We start from the raw sequence: 16,283 nt of genomic DNA on the forward strand, positions 1-16,283 counted from the left end.
TTGATAGACCTGGGACTATGAACCCAAATTGTATGATTTTAAGTCCAATTCTCTTTCCAGAAATATGGCTTGAGTTTGTTCTAGCAGAGGACCTGGAAAGTAAGGATAGAAAGAAATATCTTGAGAAAGAAAATATTAACATCCTATAATCGTTCTGAATCACTATTTTGTTTAATTCTAATGTACTTTGCTTTTTATTTAATTCTAAGTAAATCATTGAATGTTCCACTTGGTATGTGAGCCTTAAGATTATTAGGAGGACTAAAAAAATTAGAAAAATAAAGCTATTGCAGCTTTATTTATCAAAGCTAATCGTTTCTGCTTTTTTTTAAGGTATGTTTACTTGGAAAAGTTTATGACATTTCAGATGTCACTCCGAAGAGAAGATGTGTGGCTTCCACTGATGTCTTACCGAAATTCTTTGCTAGCTGGTGGTGATGATGACACTATGTCAGTCATTAGTGGAATCAGCAGTCGGGGGTCAACTGTGCGGAGTAAAAAATCAAAACCATCTACAGGAAAACGGAAAGTGGTTGAAGGCATGCAGCTCACACTCAGTAAGTATACAGTGTATTCTCTTTATATTTATCCCTTACGTTTACCAACTAAGATTCACTTTTTTTTTTGAGATTTGTATTATTAAAAAGTATCTTGTACGGTGTGTATAGGATATAAATATACTGTTTTAAGCTTTTTTTTTAAGATTTTATTTATTTATTTTTAGAGAGGAAGGAAAGGAGAGAAATATCAATGTATGGTTGCCTCTCATGAGTCCCCTGCTGGGAACTGGCCTGCAACCCAGGCATGTGCCCTGACTGGGAATCGAACCGCGATCGGGTAATTCGCAGGCCCGCGCTCAATCCACTGAGCTACACCAGCCAGGTGTTTTAAGCATTTTTTAATATATAAACTTAGTTCCTCATTTGTCAGATGAGGAAACTAATACAGAGATGTTAAGTAACTTACCTAAGGTCTCACAGATACTAAGTAGTAGAACCAGGCAGTGTGACTGTACAGTGCTTGCTTTTTAATCGCTGCGCTGTACTCTCTGCCTAGGAAAACGGACTTGATATTACAGTGCTAATTAGTATCTAAGAGATTGGATTCATCCAGTTTAAGTGGAACAACAGATTCAGAGAGGTTGTGGCTTTTGGATTTTTGTGAAGAGGTCATTAATTATGAAGAACTTTATAGAAACACAAATTGCCATCTGGAATCTTAGAGGTAGTAATGCATTATGTCACATAAATCTCTTGGACTCCCAGCACTCCAGGGTTGATTCAAAATGAGCTTGGGCACTTTCTTCCTCTCCTTAGGAACCTTTAAACAAATTGGCATAGTTGTCAAAATTTGTTCCAGGTATTACTGCTGAGTAACAGACTATCCCAAAACTTAAAACATAGCAGGGACTTGGTGCCTGGTGCTTCAGTTATGAAACCTCAAAGGCTGATGACTGGAATTGTATGGAGGCATCATCGCCTACAGTTATATCTGATACTAGCCGTCAGCTGGGATCTCAGCTGGATTGTCTCCCAGAACACCTGCATGTGACCTCTTCATGTGGCTGTTGGGCTTCCTCACAGCATATGACTGGACTCCAAGCATGAGTGTCTGAACAGACAGGAAGGGAAAACTGCCAGTTTCTTAAGGCCAGACACTGGCATAGTGTAATTTCCACCATATTATATTGATCACAGGGCCCAGATTCAAGAGAATGGGACATAATCCCTATCTCGTAATGTGAGGAGTGTCAAAGATTTTGGGACTATTGTTTTTAAATTGCCAAATAAATAAATTTTTAGCCATTATCCAGGTGTGTATGGTATTTAAAACTTGACTGTCCCATGGGCTAATGGTTTTAATCTTTTGTCCAATATTATAAAGGCATAAATGATTTGTACAACCTTAGGTTGTAATTGATTAGTTATATAGTCCCAATATTCCAGTCAGTGGGGAAGTTTTTTTTTACGGTATTCTTGACCACTTAATTTTCTTTATTTTAATAGAAAAGTTATCAGAGTAAAAAAAATGATGTTTCCTGCATATCATTGCAAGTCTTTAAAAGATTTTCTCCTTTGAACAAGTAGTTAATAGTCACAAATTTGTGCTGGACCATCAAATGTCCTTTCCCTTAGACTTATGGAGCATATATGAATTGGTATTTATATAACATCTTAAAGATAGATTATCCAAATCAGATACTTTAATTTTTATAGAAAGAGTTGGTGTGTTCTTTTTGGGCTTTTGGAGAGAGCCATAGAGATTGAGGCAGTAGTAAGTTTGAAGAAGAAAGGATAAATACTGATAGTTTGGCCAGATCAGTTCAATTTGGAAGACAGAATTGGAGCCTAAACAGCAGAACTTAAAGGTTGATATAATTATATTGCAAATTGTGAAGTTTATGTCTAATCTATCTATTACTAGGGTATTAGCCACTAGCACATTTTTTTTGCACTTTTTCCCTAAAAAGTTACCTGTATATATGCATGTATGTAATCTTCTAATAAAATAGTTCTCCTCTAAACTCAGGTTCAATCAGCTGCTATTAATTTCCCCTCCCAAGTCAATGATTTTTTAAAAAATGACTATGAATTCATTAATACTTGCACATAAATCTGTCTTTTCATTAGTCGTGGCAGCATGTACAGGTATTTGGACACAAGTAGGTTTGAAACATGGTCTTTTTAGTCCAGTGCTTAATGCATATGGATTTGTGCTCCCCCTTGAAGTTGTTTCTACGGCTTCTCAGCAGTGAGCATCCTATAGACTGGGAACCATTCTCTTATTGTTTCCATTCCCACTGTCACCTGTAACTAACCTGGGCTATACAGATAGCCTCTTAATTGGCCAGTTTGATCACTAATCTTCACATTCTTAAATCCACCTTCTACTCTGCCATCACATACTTGGACTAAAACATGTAACTCACTGCATTGATTCCTTAAAATCTTCAGTAGTTTCTGTCACCTTAGCACAGCTTATAACACTTCTCATAAATTGATGCCTGACTCTTTATTTCATTCAGCATTACTTTTTGCTGCTTACTCCAAGAGTACCAAACTTCTAGTTTGAACCACAAGAAATTGCCATTTTTGTAGGTCAAGAACTGCTAAACAGCAGCAAATTTGTATGGTTTAGTTGTTTCATGCCTCAGTGCTTTTGCTTATGTTCTTTCCCCTGCCTACTTCACCTAGTATCTACTCTAGTTAGAAGTCACTTCCTGGTAATTGGCTCTGATCCCTCTCATTGCTCCCTTGAATCAGTGTTTCCCTCTCTTCTAGCACATACCATACTGTGTTGTAATTGCCTGTGCTTTCTTCACAACTGAATTGTAAGGGCAGGGTATGGGCCTTACATACCTTTTTATCCCCCTGTGTCAAGCACTTAGCATGTGAAAAGCAGGTGTTTGTTGACCTGAGCAGGTTGTATTCGACACCTGATGAGTTAAAATTACTGACTGAACTTCGTTGCCGTTGATTTTCTTTTTCAGCTGAAGAAAGCAGTAGTAGCGACAGTATGTGGTTAAGCAGAGAGCAAACACTGCACACCCCAGTTATGATGCAGACACCACAACTCACCTCGACAATTATGAGAGAGCCCAAAAGATTACGACCTGAGGATAGCTTCATGGGTGTTTATCCAATGCAGACTGAACACCATCAAACTCCTCTTGATTATAAGTAAGTACATTTGATCATTTTCTGTACTGTGACTTTATTAATTACATAGAAAAAAGTTAAGTTAAAAGAAGAATAAAATTCTCCTTGAAGCACGCAGGTAACATGGATGTTAGCTCAAAGACAGCAAGAGGAAGCCAGGCAACAGCAGGAGAGAGCAGCAATGGGCTATGTTAAACTACGAACTAATCTTCAGCATGCCATGTAAGTGAGAGTGCCTTATTGTCTGAGTCTAGGAAGTTCACTAATTCATTTTAACATATTTTAATGTGTGCCTTATCTAAATATTTCAGCAAACTCTCTAGAGTAAGCTGAAATAATCAAGGAGCTAAAAATTGGTCTTTCCAACAGAAAAAAAAAAAGAACTTTTAAAATACTAACTAGTTAGCTAAAGGACCGATCTTAGGTCAATCTGTTGGAAAATTTAAATCTTAATCCTTGTTTATTTTGGTACACAGAATAACAGCTGAAATCCATTTTGTTACATCTTAATTGATTACCTACCTTAGTTCAGGCCTTCATCTCTCACCTGAACTAGTACATTAGCTTTCTAACTTGTTTTCCCTCAAATATCCCATTTATCCTCTCACCACCACTCCATCATTCACACTGCCATCGAGAATTACTATTCCAGAATAAAAATCTGATCATGTAATTTTACTTAAAATCGTTCCATGGCTCCCCATTGCCTACAGGATAAAGTTCAAACTCCTTAGCTCATGGCATGCAAGATCTTTCAGAATATGGCCCCTGCCTACATGTTAGTATCATAACCCATTCGTTGGCAACTGTTAAAATCATCATAAAAGAACAAGCTCAGGTATCACCTTACAAGAAGCTGCGGTCATCTGTGCTCCCATAACACTGTGTATATTTATTTTTCTTATAGCACTGTGTTGTATTATAGTTATTTGTTTATAAATTTTCCCTTTCTCTAGACTGTGAGCTCCTCAAGGGCAGGGACCACTTTCATTACCTGTCAGTGCTTGGCATATAAAAGGTGCTAGGTAATTGTTCATTGAATGAATAAATGTCCATTGCTAAAAAAAAATGGTAGTTTAACTTTTAAATACTTTGTTTTTGCTGGCATCTACATGAGAGCTTTATAAATATTTATTAGCTTTGGCTCGAAAAGAAGTGTCAGTCTTTAGATGATTGGCACAAAGGGAAATATATGATGATTCTGATTATTTATGGTTTGTGGTTTGAAAGCTTTGTATTTGTAACATAATGTGGTACATGTTTTAATACTGGGAGATAGTAATTGTTACCTTTTAAAATTTTTAGTTCGTTTTGTTGGTTTTTAAGTGATGAAAACCTCACCTGTTTTTTCTTAAGAAATTACCATTTACCACGAATAGTGTCCTATTTAAATTCACTTTAGGTATCTGTGGCGGTCTTAAGAACATCTACAAAAGCGTACTCTATCACATGTATAGATTCTGATCTCAATTTGTCTAATATGGTCAGCATCTATACTATCCTATTCCTGTTTCTGTAGCCACATTCCCCTTAGTATATGCACTTATTTAGTGCTGGATTCAATAGCTAATTTCGTAGCTTCCAGTCACCAGTCCAAACATTCTAGAATCTGCCTGCAATCATTTGGTCCATATTTCTTCCCTGAAAACTTTCCACCAGTCCCTAAGTTCTTCCACATCATCTCATTACTCAGTACCATTTATCATTATTCTTTTGTTTGTAGTTGTTTTAATTCCCCTTAGAGATGACTACAAGAGGTTATCCCAGTTAAATAATTATTACTGGAAGACTCTTTGGTGGTTGTACCATAAGTGATCAATCACCTCATGTTTTAAAATATTTTTTACAGTGATTTTTCTCCATAATGATACCTGCCCTATAATTGAAAATACTTCCAAATTCTCTTTGTTTTTTTTAATAGTTTATATCATATAATCTTTTTTTCACTCCAAATGAAATACAGAATGGACCTCTGGATTTTTATAACATGGTCCACAAAGCACATATTTTCCCTTCACAGTTGCCTCCACTAAGACTCAACATGGTATTGTGTAAATTGTAAGCAAGCATTCAGTAAATAATTGATCGGAGGCAGTAAGATCTTTCAGTAAGTGAGAAAGGAAGGAAATGTTGGCCAAATTGGAGAAAAACAAACCACCCTCAATTTCAAAATTGCATTGACTTCTTTATGCTGATCTGGGATAATTTGTGAACTAGAAATTAGAGTTTGTTCCTTATAATGTGTGATAACATACAGAAGTTTGGGGTTTAATTTTTACTTTCCTATATAAGTCTTAGTTTTGAGTTCTCTAGGACACAATCTAAGTTTCAGCATAAATGTTGCTCATTTCCTTTTGAAGCAGAATTAACCTCTTTCCGCATATCTTTATAGCACTTGATTCATATTTCTCTTGCAATATTTGTCACATTTTGTCATAATTATTTCTGTTTCCCATAGTAGATTGTGAGCTCCTTGAGGGCAGGAATTATGCCTTAATTCATTTTTTTTCATCCATAGAATAAAGTAGAAGCCTGGCACATAGTAGGCATTGTGTGAAAGAGTGAGTGAGTGCCTGGTATACATTAGGTACTGAGTGAATGAGTGAGTGATGGGGTAAAATTAACATTATATATTAATGAAAATATATGTATTCTGAAAATGTTATTTCTCTGGTCTCTGTTTTATATTTGTTTATTAATTTGTACCCTGCTTACTGTCAAAAAGGATTTGAGGTATCTTGTCTGTTCCCATGTGGGATATTCTCATTGAACTTTTTTATATGGGATATCAGAAGTATCATGCTGAATGTACTGAAATAATGTAGAATAAACATAACTCCTTAACATTTTTAGACAAGTGAACATTGGGGTTTTGACATCATTGATGACATGATCAATGCCTAATCATTTTCCCTGATCTTTAATTCCATCATTTTCCATTACACCTGAATATAGAGAGCCACATAGTTGCTGCCAATATATGAACAGTCACAACATTGGTTCAGATCTTGACTTTGTTTTATATTTCTCTAGTCGGCGTGGTACAAGCTTAATGGAAGATGATGAAGAGCCAATTGTTGAAGATGTTATGATGTCCTCAGAGGGGAGGATTGAAGATCTTAATGAGGGAATGGATTTTGACACCATGGATATAGATTTGGTAAGAAACTTAATGATTTCTGTAAAAGTTTCCAAAGTTCAGATCCTTTGGAAATTAAATGGTGCATTTATTAGAGGAGAGAAATACTTGCCATGAGAAGTAAGTTTGCAAAATTATTAAATAAAATAGTTGCTAAGTGTTTAGGTATATGAGAAGGGGTTGGGGACGGGGTGAGGTTGGTGAGGGTATTAGATCCTAGTTTACAATGATTAACTTTTGGGTTAATCTAGGAAAATATAAAGGTAAAGAATACATTTTGCTTAATATTATACCAAGTATCACATTACCTTATAATTTTCCACTTATTTACTGTCATGAAAACAGTACATTATTAACTTAATACTACCCTGTTATTGAGACAGATTTTCGTATCAGCACTTCATTTTGCCACATGTCTCATTCAGCTTGGTGAGGGAGATTGAAAGGATTAAGGACACTGAAGCTTAGACAATTAGCCTGTCCAAGGAGACAGAACTGGTAAGCAGTAAAGCAGAGACTTACAAGCCAGGTCTTCTGATTCTGCTTCTCAGTATACCATAGGGTATTCTATTCAAAGGAAAGAAATAAAGAAGTGGTCTCTCTTCAGAGTAGTGTAATCTGGTGCCTTTAAAAATGATTTGAGAAAGGAATTTTTAAAGTAAAATGAAAAAGGAGTTTTCATCTTTTAATTTTCCACGAATAACTTGCTTTGTTTTTTATTTAAACTTTCTGTAGTTGGAATACACAGTATTTAAAAGTATTGTAACTTGGCAACTACATAGGCAATGTGAACATTTAATGCTAATTAATTTCAGTATTTTTATCTGGCTTATAGATAAGACCATTGTCAGCTTCTTTTTTTTTTTCCTTTAGCCACCATCAAAGAACAGACGAGAGAGAACAGAACTGAAGCCTGATTTCTTTGATCCAGCTTCAATTATGGATGAATCAGTAGGTTTAATTTAAATGTACCACAGGATTGCGAAATCAAAAGTATGGCAACCTCTAAGTTTGAGGTTGAAGAGCTGATACAGCACATCAAGAATGGATAAAAACAGTTGGGAAAGAGAAAAAGAGCAGGCGGGAGAGATTTGGGGGGAAAGGGAGAAGGGTGATGTAGTGGTGGTGACAGATTTAAAGTGTGTTTGAATCCCTGACGCATGGGACTTAAGGAATTTGGACTTTTTGCTTAGGCTTGAGTTACCCATTGAAGGATTTTGAATGAAGGACTGGCATGATCAGAACTGTGCTTCAGAAAGATTTTCTTGGTATTTACAGGTGGATAGGATGAATGAGAGGAATAATAATCATATCATACAAAGGCATTGTGAAAAATAGAACTGAGCAAAGACTTTGATAATAAAGAGAAGGGGATTGAGATAATTGGTTACTAAGTATTGTCAATTCTATTTCTTAAGTACCTCTTATATCAGTCCCCACTGCCATATTTTCCCCAACAATGCCTTGGTTCATTCAAGTCTTTAGTTTTCACTGGGACCATTTCAGTAGCCTTTAAATTAATCTTGCCTGCTGTGTCCTTTATTTCTCATTTGGGGTCATCTTTCTAAAATGCAAATCAGATTCTCTCACTTAAGAGTGTTTAGGTCTTTCATTGATTTTTTTCCCCCCATTGATGTGAAGGAAAACATTCTGGCTCCTTTGCCAGCTTAGCCTTGACTTTTCCTTACCATGTATCCTGTGTTCCAGCCATACCAAATCTTGTGGTTCTCAGATATATTTTGCTCTTTCATGACTTCATGACTTACTGTTTAAGTTTTTCTCTGTCAGAATTGCCCCCTTTTTTCTCCTCCCAGTGAATTCCTTCTTTAATAGTCATTTCTGACATTATCTGCGGAGTTTTTGCTGACTTCTCCAGATAGATACTTTATTCTCAGCTTCCATAACATGTTGTATACACATTTATTTTAATAATTATCAGGTTGGTATAGTGAAATAGGATATAACACTCAATAGACTAAACTCCAGGCAGTGATGATTTTAATGATTTTTGAGTTCTGCCTACCATAGCAGGTGTTTAGTTTTATTTGTCAGATTAATAAGTCAGTTAAATGCCCTTTCATCTCACTATATATGTTCCTTCCTAACATTTACTACCTCAGGTGACCTCATCCTATGAGACCTGCTTTCTATGTATCAATTTTTACCATTCTATCCTTGCCCTCCCTCACGTCATAATCTGCCTTCAGATAGCTCTTGGAAGGAAGAATTTTGAGTAACTCATACTAACATATTGGTAAGACCAGTTAGTCATTTGAGTCAAAAGAAAATTTTATAGAACAGTAAGTATAGAAATATTAGGACAAGCCACTTTAGGATCCTTTTTAAATTAGTGTTTGTTGATCTCTAATGTGCATTTGGGTCATCTGGAGGTTTTAATTAAAACGCAGATTCTGTTTCAATAGGCCTGGAGTGTGGCCTGAGATTCTGCATCTCTAGCAAGTGCTATCGATGCTTCAGGTCTGCAGACCATATTGAGTAGCACAGGTGACCTAGGCTTACCCATTAGTCTTTAGTTCAAATGCATATTAAAGTATATGGTTCCCTGATTATCTAGGAGTATATATCTTCCCAATTTGTTAAATAAAACATGAAGGTAGTGATTGTAATGAGAATCTTTTCAAGCAAATGTGATGAAATACATTAATTCAGCAATTTATTGAGCTACAAGTTGGTGCTAAAGTGGATAAGATATCCTCCTTGCCCTCTCAAGGAGTTCATAATATAGTCCACCTTCACTGTAGCTTTTGCACCTGACACTATGCTAGGCATGATTCAGTTTGATCTCTCAGTAATCTTGTAAGAAAGGTGGCAGGATCCATTTTACACCCAAGCAACCTGGAACTGAAGAAGGGATTCAGTGACTTGCTCACACTTACACAGCCTCAGTGTTAATTTGATCTGAGTTCCTTTTGATTTAAGAATCTTGTGCTTTCTCTACTGTTGTACTTCGCAGAACTAAAATCGGACCTCATTTGGAAGAAACACCAAGAAAAGTAATTTAGAAATTGAAATTCTTAACTGGAGTCAAAATTGATAGCAATTAGAGATTTCCTTGTTTTTTCGTTTGTTTATCTAAAGTCAGGAAAAGTTTAGGCATTTGTTTCCTTGGTCATGTACTAGATTTGCAGAAAGGCGTTGCTTAGTTTACTAAACTAATGAAATAGCAATGTAAATTATAATGTTCATATTTTTGTTATTTAACATTTAGAAAAATTGCAATTTGAGTCACAGATAGGGATCTAATAATTACTTATAGAAAACTTTTGGCATTCTTGTTTTTATTGCATATGTTACAACTAACAAGATAATAGTTCAGTTGCTTCTACCAAAATTAGGAAAAGGAGCACATGCATGTATGTCTGTAGTTTTATACTACTACCACATGATGGCAGCAGTCACATAACTGAATGCTCCATCTTTAAAAGGTTATGTATCTTTACAAGTCTTTGACCATACATATATGTGTAAATTAATACTAGTTTATTTTTAGATCTACATTATTAAACTTTACCTCATACTGTCTCAATAACAGCTTAAGAAAATGGAATAATTAAATTTTTAATGCAAAAATCTGTTTGCCCTTATACAGTAGCCTGCATCTGTTTTTACTTAAATCTTTTTATACCCAGTTCTAAGATTCTGTAGGTGAAACAACCAAGAGCGGCATAGTATAGATACTTTGGGTTATTACTAAATAAACCCTAAGTGTATCTTTTGTAACATGATAGCCACATACTGCAGAAATGCTAATATAAAAACTGCAAGCAGGTCAGGTTGGGGATGCATATACATAAGATTCTAGATTTATGAGTTAGCTTTATATCTGGAAAGAACATTGGTTTATCCCACTGTACCACTGGTTGCTTTCTGCTACTAGTGCACCAGCATTGCCACAACACATCAAAGCTTGCTATCTGTACTTTTTACACATATGCTTGAGTGTTTATTAGTGTTGAGACCAGAAACAGGAGCAGTTTAGGTGAGCACAAAAAGAGAGTATGTCACTAATGTCATTTTTCTCCCGTGTTGATATTCTCTTATTACAAATATCTGTAGCGTAAGATTGGTAAAAGAACTGCTCGGTATGATGGAGCTACTTTAATGTTCTAATAGAAGAATCTACTGAAAACTCAGTCTGTACCAACAAAGATTCTATTAGGTGGTTTTTAGTTAGGTACTCTAGAAAGAACCTGGGTTCATCTTCATGCCACATTCTGCACTAAGAATTGCTAACTAAGATTTTATCCTTTCATTCATCATCGGACCTTCCCTTACCCAGAGTCACAAGTGCTGTAGCTAGGAGGGACCTATAAACATCTAGGCCTGTTTGGTGGAAACATTCTAACCACCCAAACTCTGAATCTGACCAGAAAAGGAGAACCACGAATCTTGGAGGGTAGAGTAGGACAAGGGGTGAATAGTGGTGGTGGTGGTTTTGATGGATGACAGGTAAGAAGTGGGGTGAATTAATCCCCTTTGTTCTCAACACCAGGGATTCCAAACAATTTACTTAACTATTCATTACAGGGAGGCTGCAATCAGATAGATAATTAGTTTCCTGGTCAGGAAATACATAGTTTCTTCAGATCAAAACAATTCTTGAGTTCTGTGACTTTTGCTAAGTGACATTTAATTTATGAGTGAGAGCCCTCTGTAATCCCAATCTTAACTCATTACCTCTGGCTTTTAATATCAGTTCTTAATAACTTATAGTATTTAAAAATATTACCTAATTACCATAAGAAATGCTGGGTTGTAATTGAAATGCCCAACTTTTGTAGTATGTGCAGCTCAGAGGTACATCTTGTTCTTATTTAATGAACAAGGGGAGTAGCTCCATTCATCATCTGCTTTCCTTTTTTTTTTTAAGTTAGTGACAAGTAATTATTAGGTTTTACCTAAATTCTTTTCCCAACCGCAATGGAAAGAAAAGAAAGCATCAATATAATTATATTTGCCCTAATTTCACCTTACTTACTTGATTTCTTACAATTTTGTAATGCCGTCCTTTTACTCAGCCTATATTTTCTAAAGAAAACTTCCTGTTTTATATATACTGGTATTCTTGGGTGTTTTTATTTTGCATGTTCAAATGCCTTTTTAAAGAACTATACTAACTTCACAGTGCAAATGACTGAGTTTGCAAGACATCCTTAAGCTCTTTGCAGCAAACCTGTGCCAGAAGTCTATGTCAAGAAGCACATTCATTTGTTCATTCAACAAGTGTTGAGTGCCAATGTTCAGGGCATTATCTAGGCATTGGGGTGTGTTTAAATATATAACTGATAACATGGTTCCTGCTTCTAGTTATGTTTGTCACGTAAGTAATATCTTAATTGGTCCTGTTGTTATTCCATTATATATCAGTGGTCATTACAATTTTAGAACTGCATATCTAAGGGGGGGGTTTCAAAGTAGTTTTATTAGCATGTTATTAAAATTAACATTAATCAAGTGTGGTAATAATTTACAGATATATTTTACAAAGAAATTAATGACAATTTTAACGAGATTTTTTTCCCTCTCTCTCATTAGGTTCTTGGGGTGTCAATGTTTTAATACCAGTACACAATTAAATCTCTGGTGAAGTCATTTTCTAAGTGGAAGACGAAATTTTAAAATAAAGTGTGGTAGATACAGTGAAATCCTGTACAGATTTTTCTCTAAGGAGAATATGACATGCTTATGCTCACCAAGATCAAGTGCATTGAGGGGCAGTTTTGTTTGCCTGAAAAAAGTAAAGGACAAGTAAACAGTTTGATGATAAGCTACAGTTTTTCTTAGAAAGTAAATATTTTATTTATGCGCTGTTAGTTGGCTTTTGAACCAATTATTTCATGCTTTTTTTAAAAGGAAATATAACAATCTGAAGAGACATTTGGTACAGACACGAATTCTCTCACATTTATTTACTGGGTGTACTAAGTAATGATGACCTCTGCTGGATTTCTGTTTACATCCAAAGTTAAGGATGGATTTATTCCCCTACCCTGAAAGTATAGGATAGAATTGTTTTTAGCATTCTAAATTTAAATGCTTAAAACATCAATCAAGGCTTTCTTTTAAATATTGTAATTGTGGAGAAAAGTAAACTTATAAGCAGAACTTTTACAATTTTTTCATCTAAAATGTATTTTAAGATATTTTTAAAATTCAAGAGCTTCTCTATACTTTTCAGAAATATCCAGATGCAGTGAACTGCCAGAAGGTAACCAGTCTCAAACATGCTTATCCCATTATCAACCCTGAAAGTTTGCTTGTCCTTTAAGATAAAAATGTAATGTTGTGATATTCCTTCCAGTAGTGCCACTGTATTTTGTCTCCAAATAAAAGAAGCTTATTGTAGTATGTTTGCAGAAAAATTCTAAACAAAAATTATACAGCTTATTAGAGTGTGGGAATAGGGTTCTAAATTTTAAATAAAATTATATATATATATAAATTGGTGCTGATTTTATAATTGCGCAGTTTGTTTAGTTTTTTCTTACTTTTAAATTCCAACTTAAAATTATGAGGTTTCAGAAATATATTGAAAGTTTAACAATGTTTAAAAATAGAAAAGCATGAGTGTTCATGCTTTAAAATGATTTTTAAATTTGTATTTTATATTGTTTTATCTATCTGTCTTTGCAAGCAGTCTTCAGGTTAAAGATACTTCTAACAGGTTACAGTACATTTCCTCTGTATGTAAATTAGGTGGGATAATAGAATTCATAACCCATAATATTCTTTGAAAGCTAAGCTTTAAACTTCATTTTATGTCCTTTCACAAATAAATTAGTTTAAAACAGAAAGTGGCCACTTGCCATTTTGACATCAACTCATTTTGCGAGGCTTAGGCAGCTAGACATCGTTTAAAACAAAATATTAACTTATATTACATGTGTATCCTTTGTCAGTCGTCTCTCAGTTCTTGAGGTATATTATTTTAATCATTCCATGCCTTAATATGCTTGCAATACAAGGATATCTTCAAATGGGTGAATACCAAAAGGCTTACAGTTCTTAGAGTCAGAAATCAACAAGCATTGGGCTGTGGTAGCCAAAAACCATAGATTAGCTAAAAGATCATGACAAAATACAATTATTTTATTAAGTCATGGTTAATAAATGAAACCAAACTTGTTTAACAGATTTTCCACCAACAAACACTGTTATGTGCAAAAGTATTGCCTATGTTGTTTTTCACACCACTGCATTTACTAGAACTGCTGAGAGGACTGTATATATGATTTTAAACCTAAGTTGATTTTTTCTCACTCTTGAAAGGAGTACTTCTTTGTGAAAGCAGTTCTTACAGCTTTGTTTTCAACCAGCTAAAAATGTTTTATATATTACTCTAACCTGTTGTCCTCCACATTCTATTGTCCTAATTGTACTGTTTTCTGATTTGTATTTATGTCTTGAGACAGTAACTTTTTGAATAAAAGTAAACCTACAGTGTGTTGTATGTTTTATCTTTTATAATTGAAAGAGGAGGGTGGCTATAAATGGTTTAGAAAGTATATCTGTTATCACACCTTTTGACATGTTTGGGTAGGAGTAATTTATAGAAAACATTGACATTTTATGTATTTTTTTATCTGGTATGGGTTAAACACTGTTTGTTCATCCGGGATACATTTAAGTGCCTAGGATGTGCTAGGCATGTGTTAAGAGATCTAATGGTAAACAAGATAGACAAGGTACCCCCAACCCCCATCCCCCACCAATAGATCTAGTGTGGCAAACAAATAAGGAAAGCTAATAATAATGAGGAAATAATAATAAACTTATAATAGGTGCTATCAGGGTGTGCTTAACTAGAGAATGAGTGTGTGTGTCTAAGTAAAACCTCTCATAGTTCAGGGGCTTGTGCTTGGAGGTGAGTGAAAGCCGACATTTGAAAAAAGAATTTAGTAACTGAACTTTTACTGAAAACAATTACAGTCTTTAATGTGTTAGCAAGATTTGCATTGTGTTCTGATTTGCATTGTAAACTGATTTCAAAGCAGTGTAATGGTAGCAAATTGGTCATTTAGGCTAGTTTGTAGAACATAGCATAAGGGAGTCCTCTGACATTGGGGTTCAGAATTTAATATACTAAGTGAATAGCTGGGCACTGTTTTAAGTTGTTTTCATGCAGTAACTAAGCATCATGAAAATGTGATAAATGTTGTTATCCCCCAATCTACCTCCTCTTTTTTTTTTTTTTAATCAGGAAGCAGTGAGAAAAATGAGGCACAGAGAAGTTAAAAGACCTCAGACAAGGTTATATTGTTAGTAAGTGATGGCTGTGTCTTCCTGAGAGCATTGACAGTGTCACATAAAGATGGTATAGATATTTGCATAAAGATACAGTGGCACATTCTTTGTGCCATGGTGAGGATATGGAGCATCTTTAATTGAGTGGTGTAAATCAACATAGTCCTTAATATGCTACCCAGCTGGCTTCTCTAAAGAGAGTATGAATTAAATCTGAGCCTTGAGTCCATCAATAATTAATAACAGTTAGTAGTTTCTAGAGTTGAGAGGGGAAGAAGAGTAGGATAACCCAAAAGATGGCTTCAACATGCTGCCACAAAGGGAATTTATAAGGATTTCCATGGATGATTCTAGGTCAAACACATTATTCTGGTAGCTGTGATGACTCATGAGAAGAAAATGAGGCAATAAAGCCCAACACCTCTCGTTATAAGGAAACTGATGAAGTTCACTAAATATCATTCCAGGTCAACAAATCTTTTGACTATTGTGTGCCTGGCCTTGTGCTAGCTGCTGAGCAAAGCTCCATAAAACAGACTTTGTTTTCAAATTGATTACAGTTCCACTGGATGTTGGGGTACAGATGTAAAACTAGTAAAATGGAGTAAGCTCCATGTTTTTACTGAGTGTTAAGGGTGCCCAGAGGTATTTCCTTTTTTCTCTTTTGGTATCAAATTCATATACAGTGAAATACACAAACCCTATGTACGTATTTTTTGAGTTAACAATGCTTAGAGTTGCTTAACCCAAACCCCAGTCAAAGGTATTGAACATTACCATTAACCCCAAAAGTTCTTTTATGTGCCTTACCAATCACTCTCTACTTCCATCCCTTCTATGGAGGCAACAACTGTTGTTTCTTGCCACCACCAATCAAATTTGGGTCTTCTAGAACTTGTAAATGAAATCATAAAGTAGGTATTTTTGTGCAAGGTTTCCTTCACTTGACACATTTTCTGAGATTCATGTTGTTCAACAGCTTATTCAGTAGTTGATGGACATCTAGGTTTCCACTTTGAGGCTTTTATGAATAAAGTTGCTACTTGAGTTTAAGTTTAAAAGCTGAGTAGTGGGGTAGGTGAAGTGGGGGGCAGGGCGAACAAGGCTGAGAATTCCAGGCCAAGGAGGCAGCAGAAAAGAGCATCAGAAGTGCAAACTCTAATAACTGCTTAGGGGTGAGTGGGGCAAGACTAGAAGATAGTTGGCCATCCCATCAACCT

The 16,283-nt window shown here is 35.2% G+C and overlaps 1 protein-coding gene across 6 annotated transcripts in view; it reads left to right on the forward strand.

The window, feature by feature from the left end:
- Positions 1-14,262, forward strand: part of STAG2 (stromal antigen 2) — a 136,717-nt gene extending 122,455 nt beyond the window's left edge. For 5 of the 6 annotated variants that reach the window (XM_037154117.2, XM_037154120.2, XM_037154118.2 and 2 more), the window contains exons 29-34: positions 334-557; positions 3,491-3,680; positions 3,771-3,881; positions 6,693-6,819; positions 7,672-7,749; positions 12,355-14,262. In XM_037154117.2, coding sequence (XP_037010012.1) covers positions 334-557; positions 3,491-3,680; positions 3,771-3,881; positions 6,693-6,819; positions 7,672-7,749; positions 12,355-12,378 — 754 coding nt within the window. In that variant the 3' untranslated portion in view covers positions 12,379-14,262. The remainder of the gene's footprint in view (positions 1-333; positions 558-3,490; positions 3,681-3,770; positions 3,882-6,692; positions 6,820-7,671; positions 7,750-12,354) is intronic. The other variant, XM_037154122.2, reaches the window with a different exon arrangement.
- The last annotated feature ends 2,021 nt before the right edge of the window (positions 14,263-16,283 follow it).

This window comes from Artibeus jamaicensis, unplaced genomic scaffold, assembly GCF_021234435.1.
Source record: "Artibeus jamaicensis isolate MK-2021 breed Jamaican fruit bat unplaced genomic scaffold, CSHL_Jam_final contig_240, whole genome shotgun sequence".
Classification (NCBI taxonomy): Eukaryota; Metazoa; Chordata; class Mammalia; order Chiroptera; family Phyllostomidae; genus Artibeus; species Artibeus jamaicensis.